This window comes from Alternaria rosae (assembly GCF_020736505.1).
Source record: "Alternaria rosae strain MPI-PUGE-AT-0040 chromosome Unknown BKA58scaffold_4, whole genome shotgun sequence".
NCBI lineage: Eukaryota > Fungi > Ascomycota > Dothideomycetes > Pleosporales > Pleosporaceae > Alternaria > Alternaria rosae.
Genome location: NW_025763573.1, coordinates 1,564,642 through 1,579,896, shown reverse-complemented (window position 1 = coordinate 1,579,896; position 15,255 = coordinate 1,564,642). Strand labels below are relative to the sequence as shown.

Genomic DNA, 15,255 nt, shown 5'->3' with positions numbered 1-15,255 from the left:
ACACACGCACCCGCCCATCGCAAGCCGCCCCGTCCCCGCGACGTCTGCCCGCAGCTCCAATGACACTGGGACTCGATGCCCGCTTCCCCCCGGCCCAGTGACCCCGACAACACGGCTGGACAGCAGAGAAATGGCACGCCGGGCAAGAAGATGGGCGCGACGGACAAACAAGCAGCCATGGACGGCAAGGACTTTGCCAAGGCCATTGGCATCAACAAGCCCGCCAACGTGCGCGACAAGATAAAGCGCTGGCAGCAGGAGGTCGACCCCGACGCCGCGAGCAAAGAAGGCGCCGGCGCATCCGCCTCAGAGACCTCCACCAAGCCCGCCGCCTCGCCCAAGCCCGTGACCACGCCCAAGCCGAAACCTCACGACGACAAGCCCAACTGGAAGCCTACACATGAGCGCGGAAAGTCGGTCGGCGCCAGCCCAGAGCGCCCGGGCAGCGCGAAAAAGACGCCTGTCCCCCACAATGAACTCGACGAGGACCTGCTCACGGCAACAGCGCCTAAGAAGCGCGTTATCAGCGACTCGCACTGGCGCGCCAAAATGTCACCACCCAAAGAAGCCGCCGGCCGCCCACAGCCAAAGACGATCCCCAACGCCTGGGTGCGCCCCTCGAGGATCATCCCCAAAAAGCCCGCAAGCCCTGAGCTCAAGCCCATAGCTCCCTTCACGCCCCAGTCAAACCCTCTCTTACCTCTCGCGGAATACATAGGCAAGAGCACAGGACAGAAGAAACCCCCGCCGAAGCCACGCAGACCGTCGAAACCGTCGAGCTCAGAGAACGAACAACGCCCGGCTAGCAGTGGGGCAGGAAGTGGAAAGACTGCCAAGAGCGACGAGACGCCATCAGACCCTACTTCGCCCCAGCCCGAGAAAGAGAAGACGGAGATGGTGAGGATGCGGCGTAGCAGACGGCGCGCGCGCACATCACCCCGCGCATCCATGTCGGCAGAGGACCTCATGCCCTTCACGCCCTGGACCCGGCCTCCAGGACGCAGGTCGGGCTCAGTACAGAGCGACGACCCCCACAACATGGTCACGGTCGAGTACGCAGAGAGCTCTGCCCCATCGCTCAACGAGAGCCGCATTACGTCACCCCGGGACGACGAGCTGCGAGAGAGACGGCGCCGGCGTCGACCGAGAAGTAACGGTGCTCGCACAGAAGACGAGAGCACCAAACCCGCGCCAAAGCCTTCACGGAAGAAGAGTCGCAGGTCCTACCCAAGGACCCAGGAAGAAGCTGCAACACCCTTGATCATTCCAGCAGCCCCAGAGACGACCACTCCCACCAAGGCCACGGGAAGCCGCTTAGAAGCCTGGCTCAGCAGCACACCCGACCCTCTGGCAGAGTCGAAACCCCGACGCAGACGCAAGTCCAAGGACTCTGTGTCGAGCCCAGAGTCCGCCTCAAAGGCCGGGAAATCAGACGTCACAGCATCCACGGACGCCACACAAGAGATCCCAGTCAAGAAGACGCGCTCGCGCCGCAGGCGGAAGTCCAAGGAATCCGTATCCTCCCTCGACCTGCCCGCCACCGTCGATGCATCGGAGGTCACTGCCTCAGAGGTCACTACCTCCACCAGGACAACACAAGATGAGTCACGCAAGAGGTCACCAAGGAGGAGAAGGTCGAAAGACTCAGTCTCGTCTGTTGATTTGCCTTACAAGGCCGAAAAATCAGACGTCAGCGCGTCCACTGATGCGACAAGGGAAGAGCCGATCGAGAAGCTCCGCCGCCGTAGTAGTGGTAGCGGTAGCAGACGGCGAAGAAGACGATCGAGCCGCGAGATGACCATCAATACCCAGGATCTCGACGAGACCCCATCTACGGTCGTCTCGGATAATACGACAGAGACGACAACTCAAGACCAGGAAAGTGAGGTCTCCGTCACTCCAACACCTTCACTGAAGCGCCGTGGTGCAAAGCGCGGCCAGTACTCTCCCACCAAAGGCCGATCTATGTCTTCTCCTCTCCGTGAGACTACGTCGATAGACGACATACCCAAGGATGATATCACCGACTTGGATACTGCTTCCTCCGCCCCTTCTTCCTTCGTCGACGCACCTGTACTTGACGCCATGCCTAAGCCTCTGCGACCGCGACAACTTCTAGGACCGCGTATGTTCCCTTCGACTGGCAAGCGCCTTTCAACCATTGCTTCCCAGTCAGCGCGATCCTCCCAGGCACCAGCTTCTGATACAATCACGACCATCTCCGAGGAACCAGGTACTGGTCACGGAGCACCTGCATCAGAAGTAGGTTCATACTTGAACCCGGAAACCTCGACCATTATCAGTCGCCAGAGTACCCGACGGAGGAAGCTTGCCAGGCATGAGGATCTTATATCAGTGCTTTCCATGCCCAAGGCAAGTTCGAAGAGCATCGTCTCTGCCAGAAGTATCCGTACCAACAGAAGCCGCCTTGCCACTGCCACTGTCGACGACATCATGAAAGAGCTCTCCTCTGATGAAGCCAAATATATGAGAGAGCTTCGCACCCTGGTCGATGGTGTCATCCCAGTCCTTCTGAGCTGCGTTCTCTCCAAGTCCGAGTCCGCTATCGCTGCTGGCCTATTCTCTCGCTCCTCCAAGTCCGACCCCAGTGAAGTTACTAAGCCAATCGTCGACATGGGTGTCTGCTTAGAGCGACTTAAGAACCTGCACAAGCGCGTCCCCAGAGAGGACTCCGACGCACTTGTTTCCTGGGCTCAGAGTGCACAACGAGTGTACTCTGACTACATCGCTGCGTGGCGTCTCGGCTTCCAAGATGTCGTAATCAGTCTTGCGCCGGCAGACGACGACCCCTTCAAGCCCGCAAAGGTCGTCAATGGACCAGATGACGGTGCCCCATGGGACGAGGGTATGCCGCGAAACGCTGAAGGATATGTAGTCAACAGTGATGGCGAGCGTGTCGACGTCGCCTATATGCTCAAACGCCCACTGGTTCGACTCAAGTATCTGTCGAAGAGTTTGAAGGTATATTGAAGTAACTTGTCCATACTACTGCTGATACTGACATTAATCAAGGGCATCAATCATGTGAAACCTTCAGAGCGCGTCGAGCAAATCTCGAAGATTTTCCAAGACCTAGTTACGGCAGCACGCAAACGGTCGAACGACGAACAAGCCCGCCTCGAAGACGAAGCCGCGGCTAGCGTTGATCCCACTCGTGCACGCGATCCCCGAAGTCTCGCCCCTCTCGCCGGCGTCCGGGTCGATTCTACGCGTTGCGTGCGAGCCAGAGACCACTTCGACTTACACTTGTTCCATTCGAGTGGTCAAGAAATGAGTTGTCGCGTTGAGATCTTACTCCGCGACAACGCACCAGGTACAGGAGCTGGAGGCGACCTTCTTTTCTGCGAAGTCGATCCTACAGGACGATGGTTGCTCCTCCCACCTGTTCACCTCAGCAATGCATCAGCACGGAACGGCGACCTAAAGGGCGAAATAATTGTCATGATCCGTGGAAAACAAAACGATGGATCGGAGTGGAGCGAGGTGATGTCTTTGATTTCTGATGATGAACAAGCTGGCTTCGAGTGGGTACAGATGCTCGGTCTCAACCCCATCCCACCTCAAATCTCCGAAGTCAGGAAGAACCAGGCCACACCTACCACACACAGGCCGACCAGCAGCCATGGATCGTCGTCTCTACTTTCAGCTGCGACTGAATCGACACCTCCACAGAAGAGCAGGACACCCAGCCCACATGAAATTGACATACCTATTGGCGAGCAACATACTGAAGTATCAAAAGTATGGCACTATGACACACCCGATAGGCGCAACCAATCCCGCACCATCTCGCCTATAACTCCGCCCAGTCACGATGACTTTGTCTTTGGCAAGATAGACGACTCAGAGCCCCACACACCCACGGATGCCATGCAGACAGCATATCAACTCCTCGATGATCCTGATCCTGATCGAACTCCCCGTGGTCTTGACGAGGCGGTGCGAAATGAGGGCACTGGATCGCCTTCGAGTTTGAAGCGGACAAGGGCTAAGAGGCTATCTAAGAACCCTACCCTTTCTTCACATTCAGCACGGCCGTCCCGCCAGATCACTCTCGAAGATCCGGTAGAGCCAGAGAAAATCCAAGCGCCAGTACCACAGTCCAAGCCACGCCGAAAATCCACTAAAAAGCGACCTCAAAAGAGCTATAGTGTCTGGATGCCATCTTCTCAAGTTGGTGATTCCGAAGATTCCGAAGAATCGTACAGCTCTGAAGAGGACAACAATACCACAACCATGGATTCGGAGATTTCACCACCCGGCTCGCCTCCCTCGCCGCAACGTCCACAGGCACATAGGCGAGTCTCGTCCGTTCCCTCGCTAGAATTACCGAGCATTCCAAGGCAAAGGAAATCAAGCCGGCCCTCCACGCCATCGCAGGATCAAGAAGATGACGATGACAATCTTCGGGAAGTCTCAGCCTCCGCACCATCGAAGCTGCAAGGCAAGAAACACGACATAGTTGTCGATGATATCGTGGAACCCAAAGCAGAGGTCGAAGAGCCGCCGCCAACACCGCCGCATCGATCGCCCAGTCCAGCAACTCCTGTGACGCTCAAGGGAAGTAAAACACCAGTGTTCACTCCGACGTTACCTGGTTTCAAGAACAAACGCCGGTCATCGTCACCCCTGAAGCATGAGTATGAGCCATCTACCTGCACAGAGGAGTCAAGCGAGAGCGAGGAGGACACTGCTTCTGAGGATGAGGTGGACGATGAAGATGAAGAAAGCCTCACCTCGGAGTCGTCTGAAGACGAGTTAGATGACGATGTTCCCATGCCACTTATGCCGATCGGATACCTTGGGCCACGCGGGTATCCCGGACGCTCATATACCACCGGTAGAGAAGCCAGTCGTCCCACTTCAGCAGAGAAGGGTGAGAAGGTAGAGGATGAGACCAAGAAGTTCCCCAAAGTCTCACCTCCTGCATCAATCTACACGCTCCCCAACGGCACTATCACCCCGTCACAATCCGCGTCGAACACTCCATACAGAGCAGTTCCGCAGGGTTCCGGCAAAGCCTCGAAGACCATCGCATCCATCTTCGCTTGGTCCGATGCTGGCCGATGGGATAGTTTGCATCCAGACGAATGTAGCATCGTCGTTACGCCAGGTAAGATCGAGGTCTTCGAGATCACGATCAACCACTCCAAGCCTTTCCTGGCCGACGGCGACGAGATCATCACCCCCGAGGGAGGTGCTCCCCTTGTTGCGGTTGAGCTTACCCCTCTGGTGCCGTTGCGCAAATCAACGGCCATTGATATCTCCATTCGCTCCCCACCCACCGCAGAATCGCGCATCAAAGCTGGCAACAACATCATGCTGAGGAGTCGCAATGCAGCTGAGTGCGCCCAACTATACGCCATGATCAACCAGTCTCGTATCAACAATCCTACCTACATTGCGCTTCAGAACGCCCGCGGCCCCTACGGGCAATCAAGCTGGGCCGAAGCAATGGACCGTCAGAACGCGGCTAGGACAAGCGCTGAGTCTTCTGGCTGGCTCGGAGGTACGCTAGGTAGGAGAAGCAGCTACCGCAAGTCAAGCACACGCGCTGCCTCTATTTCCGCAGCGACTGAGTCCTCCGTTGGGACCATGAACTCTGCCCTCCGCTCTGCACTAGGCCGATTTTCATTCGGCAAGAGCGGTGTCTTCAGCATCCGCAACTCAACGCTCGGGTCTCGCAGCACTGGCTCCTCATTCGACAGTGGCTCCAACTCCAGACCCGGCTCGGGCGCTTCCACCCCAACCGGCGACGTCGTACGAGCGCCCGGTGCACCAGCTGGAATCACGAACACCAAGTGCAGGCTTTACGAGCGAGAGTCACTCAAGAAATGGCGTGACATGGGCAGCGCACGACTAACAATAATGCTGCCCTCACCCAACCCAAGCGTGCCATCCTCGCCTACGAACCCACGTCAGCGCGCACCTGGTATCAGGGATCATACCCAGGAGCGACGCATCCTCCTTACTGGTAAGAAACACGGCGAAATACTCCTTGACGTCACTTTGTCCGAGACGTGCTTCGAGCGCGTCGCACGCAGTGGTATTGCAGTAAGCGTATGGGAAGACCATTTGAACGAAGATGGTCAGGTCGGCGGCGTAGGCAAGACCGGTGGAGTCTTAGGCGCCAGAGCGAGAGTCTTCATGGTGCAAATGAAGAGTGAGAGGGAGTGTGCTTACTGCTTCAGTCTACTGGGTAAGCTGAGGTACTAGGCCATGAATAAGGAAAGAGTCGAGAGATCAGCAACGAAACAGCAAGTGCAGCACAGCAACTCACAACACCCCGCTACTGTTCACGGCGCGCACTGCACGCGGTTACTACCATCGATTTTGCGCTTTTTTATTGCGAGCAAGCGTGGCGTTCGTTCATGGGATTTACACGGGCGGTATTTCAAGAAGGCTTCTGCGATACCACTTCCACTTTCCCCACATACAATTTTCGCTTTGTAATCACGCTTTTGTGTTTCTTACTTTCCTTGTCAATACTGGTCTTCATGCATATGGATGGAGTGTGTTTCTTTGTTTTTCATGGGGAATATACACGTGTCTTTTGCGCTTGATACCAGGTGTGTATTTGTTTGATGGTTCTGGATCTATTAGGTAGTGTGGGGTAGGGTGTGTGATGATCGATGCGTTGGTAGTGATGGTGGAGTGGATAGCATTAATGGAAAGATGTGTCGGTGACTTATTGATCGTTCGAACTCGTGTGAGACCAAGTCCTGGATATGCATTTACTGTCTTGAAGTTACACCGCTAGCTATCATTTGCAGACTGTTATTTTCTCTATACACGCCTTCGTCCTCTGGATTCCTATTCCTGTTACTATTAATACAATCATTGCGCACATGTCTACGTGCGCTTGGTGTCTAGGTGAATGTGTCATCGACGCACATGGCCGGAGGTGATCAGGTCCGCTTCGGCACTGAAGTACGTGCACGTTGTGTACAACGCCCACGCACTTTGACTATGGACCAAAGATAGGTCGGTTGTGATTGATACGACGATGGAGTCAACGAATCCTAAAGCATGCTAGAAGAGGCCGCCTTTCATTCGCCTATCTATTCATTATCGAAGTTGCATCATCGGCGGTGGTAGATTCGCGCTTCTTTATCTAGGCGCATTATATCTACGAGTTGTCACAAGACGTCTAGTATTTACTCCAAATCTTTGTCCTTGCAGCCTTCCGGTGCGATAAGAGGATTGCATCTCGCAGCCAATCCTCCGGGAAGCCTGGCGACATAGTCCCAGCCCCATCGACTGCTCATGCCCCAAGCCGGGAAATCGGTACTAACAATCTGCGCACCACTCTCAAAAGCTAAATCCCTCATCTCTGTAGTGCGGTTCAAGATAGTATCGATGGGTATATCAGCACGTGTTCGGATCAAGTAGCCCTTCTTGACAAGACGCTGGATCTCTGCTGTGCCATTGCCGCGCGGCTCGTTATATTTGATGAAAGCGGCGTCAGGCGATCCTTCGAGCGCGTTGGTGAAGACAGTGCGGTTCTGTAGCGACGGGGCGCCGGCTTTGTAGAGCTCGCGAGGCGAGTTGGGGTCACTGGGTTTTGGGTCGTTGTCGAAGAAAAACAAAAGGCGGCCCCGAACATCCTTGAGCTTCGGCCAGCCTTGTTGCAGGATGGATTGCTCGAGAGTGAGACCATTCTTTCGCACGTCGTCGGGGCGAATGAGTTGCTTCTTGGGGAATACGGAGAGGATCTCCGCGTCGACGTTTAAGAGGCGAGGGAGCGTCCAGTTTGTCGCTTCGCCTGGGCAGACACCGCCTAACGAACATGCTGGCGCATCGGTCTTGAGCTCGAGATCAATAGTGATAGGGACGTGTCTCGGATTTGCGTCTGACCAACTTTTCAACTGCTTGAGACAGTCGATAAAGGTGTGGCAGACAGAATCAGGGTCAAAGTCCGTGACGTGAAACACCTTGATACCTGGCTTCTTCAGGATGTCGCCATTGTAAGGAGTGGTGGCATTGGTCAAGTTTGATAGCGTCCAAATGACAGGGGGATAGTACAGGCCGCCCTTTTCATCCGAATGCAAGTCGAGTTCGAAAGAGCGCACAGCCTGGTACTCCAATTGGTTGTCGAGCTCTGCGTGCGAGTAGTAATAGTCTTCTGGAGACGGTACGTACTTCTCAAACACGGGTCGCTCGGCGAGTGAGACCTCACGATGGTAGGAGTTGTGCGTTCCGACGACTTGGATATGGTTGAAACGGATGTCAGATTTGGATGCCAGTGCACTTTCTACGTACTGTCAGCTTGGACATCTTCGCGCAACTAGATAACATACGAGCGAAGAGCATTACGCTCGCAGAAGCCTGATACCATTAGCATCCATTCGTTTTCGCATGCTAAACATTATCCCTACCAATGATCCCAACATGCTGCTCTTTCCTTCTGAGTTGAAGTTTGCCTTCAAGATGAAGAAGCACAAAGCAAGCAATAAGCCAGCAGGCAGCAAGGCCCGACCTTTATACGCTGCCTTACCCATGCTGCTCTGCGCGCAACGGCATGCACTAAAGCTCAGATGTTGAAGTCGTTCCCGCCATGCATCGTATTGGCGTTAGCTCGTCGCGTGCGCTCATCGGGTCGCGCGATTGGTCAATCGCACCACGTGGGTTGAGTGTACCGGGTCGGAAATTTCTCAACATAGAAGGTGCAGGTTCTGTAGGACCGTAAGTTCGCACGTGCGTTTTTCCGCTCTCGTGCGCGCTTCTGATGGAATGAAGACGCGTTACAGTAGTTCGTCGGAGGAAGCGACGACGAGGTGACAGGAGCTACCAGGGGAAAAGCGGGGTAAGCCCGCTGGTCAGGGAGGAACCACCAGACCATCAACAACATGAGGAAGATATCATGACGTACTAAAATGCGACGAATACAAGTCCTGGGAAGAGCCCAAGGTAGTATTTGAGTCTTGAATTCCCACCACACAAAAGGCTGACAGCCACTACCAACCATACTTCTGTCCATATCTGCCGACAAATCCTCCTACATCAGCATCCCTCTCGCCTTGAACAATCTGCAGCAATCCTTGCGCACTCGTCTCTGAACTCTCAAGGCCTTGTTCTTTCCTTTGCTCTCTATCGCCTCCCAAATCCGTCACCACGTAGCCCGGGCAGTACGTCCAGACTTTGAAGCCATCCGGCTTGAGCTGGACGTACTGGTATGCTGTCAACATGTTGAGTGCAGCCTTGGTCATGCGATATCCGGGATATTTCACCGCAGAGTAAGGAGTGCCGTGCTCGGAGATCAAAGTTATGCTACCGAGAGTAGAGGACACATTGATGATGCGCGGATTGGATGAGCGCTTCATTACGGGAACGAGAGCTTCTGTAACGAGGGTAGGGCCAAAAACGTTGGTTTCGAATGTGGTACGCATCAACTCCCGGTCGGGCCAAGTGCCGTCTCTTTCGGGACACACACCAGCGTTGTTGATAAGCACATCGAGCTTGCTGAAGTCCTCCTCGATCTTCTTGGCCGCAGCTTTGATAGAAGCGTCGTCGTTGGCGTCGAGTTGTACTAGGGACAGTGTGCCTTGGATGCCTGCCTTGGCTTGCACATCTTTCAAGACTCTTTCGCCTTTTGACATGTTGCGCGCACCGATTATAACATGGTACTTTGGAGATGCAGAGGCGATATAAATGACGGTGTCCAGACCGATACCGTTGGTTGCCCCTACAGAGGCTATCAGTATGACGAGCTTGGTAAACGTCAGGAGGGGTGATGGTACCTGTTACGAGCACAACCTCTTTGTCTGGCTTCGATGACATATTTGGTTTGAATCGATTAAATTCTAGTATTTGATGATATACAGATTTCCTACTGAAGTAGATGAGATGGATATTGGTGATACTCAAGCTTGAATGGAAGGCAGGCGAATAAATATCTTGCCAGCGATTCAGCACCACATAAATAGGTATTCTAAGTTTCCACTGGGCGTACTTTTTGACCAATAGAGCACAGTCTGGACTCTGCCAAAGAACACTTAAAGGAATTCCAACACCAAAAACTCCGTAGACCGAGGAGGAGCTGCGGCCCGATCCGGAGTTAGTCATCTAACTCCGTTTCGCGCGGCCTGATGAAGTAATGCAAAAAGCCCCACAAGGACATGCCATGTATCAAGACTTACTCGTGTGAAAAGTGTATACGAACACACCAATAGTAAAACGCTGCATGGTCAGATCAGAGGACTGAGTGTATGTACATGTATATCGGAGGCTGTAAATAGGCGATAGCATCGTATAAGTCCGAGAGGCACTTTTCATGTAGAACACTGAGCGCGAGTCAGAGGCCCTTGGATGCCGGACGAGAAAGTGTGACGCTGGAGACATGACTTACAAAGAACAGACATAAAGTGTTAAAGCATACCACGTGATCACTTTCTTCATAGGTTGTACGCGATGTCCAGGTGTTGACTGGGTCGATACTATACACCCCCGTACGCCTTTACCGGTTCTCTTTTCGCATCTTAATTAGCCATTTGTTGTAAGCTCAATCCGGGTAAGTAATGAAGATTTGAGAGTGAGCAGAAGTATGTGTCTACAGTTCTGATCTACATTGCTGTTTCCGAGCGAGAGACGATGCCTATGCCAGAGGTATCCCGGAAACCCTTGGAAGTCGTGTGTTACATGTTGATCAAAGTCGCGATATCAATACTGATTATTGATATGGGAGTATTATTTGCACTTAGTCAGCTTTTAGTTGGCAGCCTGATTAACGGCGTTCGAAAAGCTTCTGACCGTTTCCGACACTCGAGGACCTGCTGGTGGTACCTAGGCACGACAGTCAGGAAGAAGGATCTTGCAATATCTCTTCAGCAACGGATTGAATCCTCCATCAGGACGCTGTGGCTTTGTACGGCCTTTGGAAGGGTAGGCAGGCTTTGCACGAATCTACCCGCTTAGCCATTATTAGAATGTTAAGCATGGCTGCTTGAAATGAGTTCTGGGCAAACGTGTTTGGTCAGCACTTCTGTCGTCGCGAAGTTTCGCTTCATGCTTTTCTTGGTACTCAAGACAGACACGTTTCACTAGCAACGCGAAAAGGGGGAGAATTGAGGATGTCACCATGGCTGCCACGAGGACGCGTGGGGTAAGAAATCTTGAGATTAGCGCGGCGCGACACGACGTCATTCCGGCTCAACCCATCAGACATCTCGACGCGCCTACAAGCGACCTGATGTCGCATCTCGTCGAGTCAATCAGCCTTGAACGCGCATAGCGCTGCCGACAAGATGCCCTCCCTTGTTCGCAAGCTGCTCATCTTCGCCGCCGTCGATGGTCTCATCCTCCAGCCGTCCCCGCCCCGCAACCACCCGCCCGCGACGCAGCAGGCCATCAAGGTCGATTACAAGGGCAATGTCGGGCCCCTATTGAAAGACAGGCGCGAAGAAGCTACAGCACCCGTATCTGTGGAAGCGCATGGCATTATCGGTACGCGCGCAATCATTGGCACATTACGACACCGGCTAACCCTACTACAAGGACTACTCAAAGTCGCTACTTCTTACTTCCTGATATCCATATCCGACCGCGAACAGGTGGCAACTGTACGCGGCAAGCCCATCTACAAAATCACCGATGTCGCCCTCATTCCCCTCTCCTCGCAAGCCGACGCCGACAAGGCCATCGCAGCCACGCGTGACCATCTGAAGCGCCGCAACCGGGCACCCGGCCTGGAAGACGAGGACAGTGATAGCGATAGTGAGGATGGCGCGCCCAGTGTGACGGACTCACTTGTAGAGGACTCATCGTCCACACCGAGCGAGGTCAAGGACTCGGTCACCGGACAAAAAGGCAGTGCGCAGCACAAGACAAGTGTGGCTGAAGACGTCATACAAAGAAAAGGTGTATATGGCAGATTCGCTGACAAGTGGTTCTCGCGCAAGGGCTGGAGCGCTGACAACAGGCGTCTGCAGGGGCTGAGCTCAGAAGAGAACCTGGCTGCAAAGAACGTGCCGCAGAACGTTGACTCGGGGGTGCCAAAGGAAGAAGAAGAACCCAAGAGCGAGTCTAAGCCGGATGCCATCCCTACAGATGACAAGGACATCTCGGAACCAGTCAGCCCAGAAGCTATACCCAAGGCCCTGAGCGGCGACAAGGACGCAACCACTGTAGCACTCTTACCAAAGATCCTGCAGACCACCAAAATGTACTTTTCGTCGGGCAACTTCTTCTTCTCATACGACTATGATATCTCACACGGTATTGGCCAGCAGCAAGCAAGTTCTAGTGTCGCTTTATTCAAACAATTCGATCCTCTGGTCAGTCTACACATTGTCTATGTGACGGATGTTTACTTACCAGTGTCTAGTTTTTCTGGAATCAGCACATAATCGCACCTTTTATCGACGCGGGCCAGCATTCTTTTGTGCTTCCTGTAATGCAAGGCTTCATTGGCCAGCGACCTTTCACGATCAAGACAGCCGATGGCCAGTCAAACAGTCTCGTGGTCGACCCGAGTGCTACCCCAGACGATATCCAGCTCCAGTCCTGGCATGAGAAGCAGAAAGAAGATTCACGGTCCAACGCGGAAGCCAGCGGCGAAACATCTGCCCCCAATGCCTCTCTTGCGGATGGCAAAGACTTCCTGTTGACACTCATCTCGCGACGTTCTATCAAGCGAGCTGGGCTTCGCTACCTGCGACGGGGTACAGACGACGAGGGCTGTACCGCGAACAGCGTCGAAACTGAACAGATACTATCCAACCCGGCTTTTAGCACAACGCGAGATAAGATCTTCTCTTTCACACAAATCCGAGGCTCAATTCCCCTGTTCTTCTCTCAATCTCCTTACAGCCTCAAGCCACAAGTGTCTACTTGGGGATCCTTTGACACCAATGCCCGCGCTTTCAAAAAGCATTTCGCCGATCTATCTTCACGCTATGGCGAGATATACTGTGATTCGCTCATCGACAAACACGGTACTGAGGCGAAGATTGGTGAGCTTTACGAACAGCATGCGAAGTCTCTCAATGAAAATGGCGGAATGGATGGGAAAGGCAAGCAGCTGGGCTTCGAATGGTTCGACTTTCACAACGTGTGCCGCGGTATGCGCTTCGAGAACGTCTCGAAGCTGATGGATTCAATCGAACCCTTTATGAAATCTTCTGGTTGGGTTGAAATCTCGGAAGACCAAGTACAGCAGAAGCAATCAGGAGTCTTGCGCACGAACTGTATGGACTGTTTGGACCGCACCAACGTTGTTCAATCTGCGTGCGCTAGGACTGCTCTTGAAGCGCAATTGTCCACGGGTAGCTACACCATCGATCTCCAGAACGACCCCAGTACATCGTGGTTCAACACCCTCTGGGCCGACAATGGTGATGCCATATCTCGGCAGTATGCTGGCACCGCTGCGCTGAAAGGAGACTTTACGCGTACCCGGAAACGACAGATAACTGGTGCCCTTACCGATTTCGGACTGACACTCACGAGATATTATAACAACATCGTAAACGACTACTTTGCTCAAGCTGTCATTGACTACCTTCTCGGTCGCGCTACCGATACCATCTTCGCGGAATTCGAAGCCGATATGAAGAGCTCAGATTACTTTATCGACGTGCGCAAAGTACGGCAGCAGGCCATTGAACGTTCTGCTGGCATCGTGATTGAGGACCGCGACGAAGACCTGGTGCACGGATGGACGTTGAGTGTACCCACTGCTGTTAATCAGGTCAAGACTGCTACATTCGAGGAAGCAGTCCTCTTACTAACGGAAAAGGCCTTGTACTTCTGCCGTCTCGATTGGGGAACAGAAAAAGTACGCGAGTTTGAGCGCATTCCGCTGGAGAACGTGCAAGGCCTCATGCGAGGTGTCTACGTTACATCCACACTAGCGCAACGACACACCGACACAGACAAGAACGTTGGTTTCATCATAAGATATCGAGCCGACACCAAGGGCGAGCTAGTACGGCGCAATACAAGGGCTCTAGATTCTGGAGCTGCCAGCGACGAGCAGCAAAAGGACGACGCCAAGAAGAATGAGAAGCAGGATGCTGCGGGCCGCTTCCTAGCGTTCAAGGCGCTCCCACCCGGAAGCAGCGTTCCGTCCTCCCCTGGCGACAACCCCGACAATGAAGGCGAGGTCGTCAAATCAGTATGCGATGAGATTGTGAGGATCGCCAACGAGATGAAGAAGGGCGGCAGGGATGAAGACAGGACGCTGAAGGTAGAAGAAAAGGATATAATCAGTCTTGTGGACGCGAAGAAAAGTACCGGCTATCTGGAACAGTTTGAGTATTCCCTAAAGAAGCTTGTTTGGGGCTAAGCCCGGTCTGATACTGGCCGTATATAATGTCTTGTCGTTTCTCATTGCATCTTGTTCAGGGAGCAGTACATAAACCTTTGAAAAGATGCGTACCATGCAATGCAGTCATCCTGTAGATAGTCACTTTTCCACCATACAGCGTGTCTGAATCGTCGACTCGCCTTAATCTGGGTATAATGTCCTACATCCCTATACTTCCCGATGCCTTCGGACGGTCACATCAAGAACAGCGGAGCCCAGCAACCAGCACGGCGGATCCACGGCGCTTCCAAGTCCCGGTGACTGAAGTGCGTGTGGGGACAATGCGGGTGGCTGCTGGCTACCTGGCAAGCCTGTGAGAGCTATATCGGGAAATGCATCCGCTTTGCCTGCGCTGCGCTGCATGTCGAGAGTGCTGGGCGATGTAATACTGGAGGCTTCAGAGCGGTGCACAAAGATATATGAGGAAGTCGCGTTACAAGCAAGCCAGCTGGGGAAGTAACGAACCTACTGGTAAGCATCGACCCAGCTTCCTCTCCGCACTCAAACATCTCCTTTCTCCATCCAGCCTCCCCTCCTTGAGCGCTGCGACTCCACTCTTCCACGCGATCAGGCGTTTTCTCCGTTGGGCATGTTTAATCATCAGTGGACCCGCACCGCATCTTTCTCGGTGAAACGTTCTACGCTATGTCATCGGCACATGCAGCGAAGGACACGACCACGACAGCTTAATCGGTCTCATCGCCCCGTAGCGATGGTCACGGCCCACCTAGAGCCTCACCTCGTATAGATGGGGTGAACGGGGTGCGCCGGCGCGTCAACCGACATGCCAATCGCATACCAAAGGATGTGTCAGCAGAACGCCTGACCACGGCCCAAATTGCCATGCCCTCTCAACGACTTATTGAAGCTTGACAGCTACAGGCTTGCTCGGCACTCGGCTGCAAGCTTAAGCTTTCCACTCGACGGGA

General features: G+C 53.7%; 4 protein-coding genes across 4 annotated transcripts; 2 read left to right on the top strand and 2 right to left on the bottom strand.

Moving 5' to 3' along the window:
• Positions 1 to 75: 75 nt before the first annotated feature.
• Positions 76 to 6,237, top strand: BKA58DRAFT_314152 (uncharacterized protein; the record flags this gene model as incomplete). Its single annotated transcript, XM_046167462.1, has 2 exons — positions 76 to 2,982; positions 3,034 to 6,237. 2 exons carry the CDS (start codon positions 76 to 78, stop codon positions 6,235 to 6,237), a joined length of 6,111 nt encoding a protein of 2,036 aa, XP_046026312.1.
• Positions 6,238 to 6,792: 555 nt separating this feature from the next.
• BKA58DRAFT_382628 (PLC-like phosphodiesterase) lies at positions 6,793 to 8,421 on the bottom strand. The gene is made up of 2 exons (XM_046170117.1): positions 8,322 to 8,421; positions 6,793 to 8,275 (listed from the first exon to the last, which is right to left on the bottom strand). Exons 1-2 carry the CDS (start codon positions 8,332 to 8,334, stop codon positions 7,179 to 7,181), a joined length of 1,110 nt encoding a protein of 369 aa, XP_046026311.1. The 5' UTR covers positions 8,335 to 8,421; the 3' UTR covers positions 6,793 to 7,178.
• Positions 8,422 to 8,978: 557 nt separating this feature from the next.
• On the bottom strand, positions 8,979 to 9,801 carry BKA58DRAFT_410723 (uncharacterized protein; the record flags this gene model as incomplete). Its single annotated transcript, XM_046172243.1, has 2 exons — positions 8,979 to 9,706; positions 9,762 to 9,801. 2 exons carry the CDS (start codon positions 9,799 to 9,801, stop codon positions 8,979 to 8,981), a joined length of 768 nt encoding a protein of 255 aa, XP_046026310.1.
• A 1,338-nt stretch (positions 9,802 to 11,139) lies between these two features.
• On the top strand, positions 11,140 to 14,525 carry BKA58DRAFT_151331 (SacI domain-containing protein). The gene is made up of 3 exons (XM_046164791.1): positions 11,140 to 11,463; positions 11,515 to 12,293; positions 12,344 to 14,525. Exons 1-3 carry the CDS (start codon positions 11,265 to 11,267, stop codon positions 14,303 to 14,305), a joined length of 2,940 nt encoding a protein of 979 aa, XP_046026309.1. The 5' UTR covers positions 11,140 to 11,264; the 3' UTR covers positions 14,306 to 14,525.
• The last annotated feature ends 730 nt before the right edge of the window (positions 14,526 to 15,255 follow it).

Excerpts from the sequence above, each read along its gene's own strand:
- BKA58DRAFT_151331 (XM_046164791.1), top strand. The coding sequence starts at position 11,265 with ATGCCCTCCCTTGTTCGCAAGCTGCTCATCTTCGCCGCCGTCGATGGT. Across the intron at positions 11,464-11,514 it reads GGAAGCGCATGGCATTATCG|GACTACTCAAAGTCGCTACT; the intron begins GTACGCGCGCAA and ends CCCTACTACAAG. Across the intron at positions 12,294-12,343 it reads TCAAACAATTCGATCCTCTG|TTTTTCTGGAATCAGCACAT; the intron begins GTCAGTCTACAC and ends ACCAGTGTCTAG.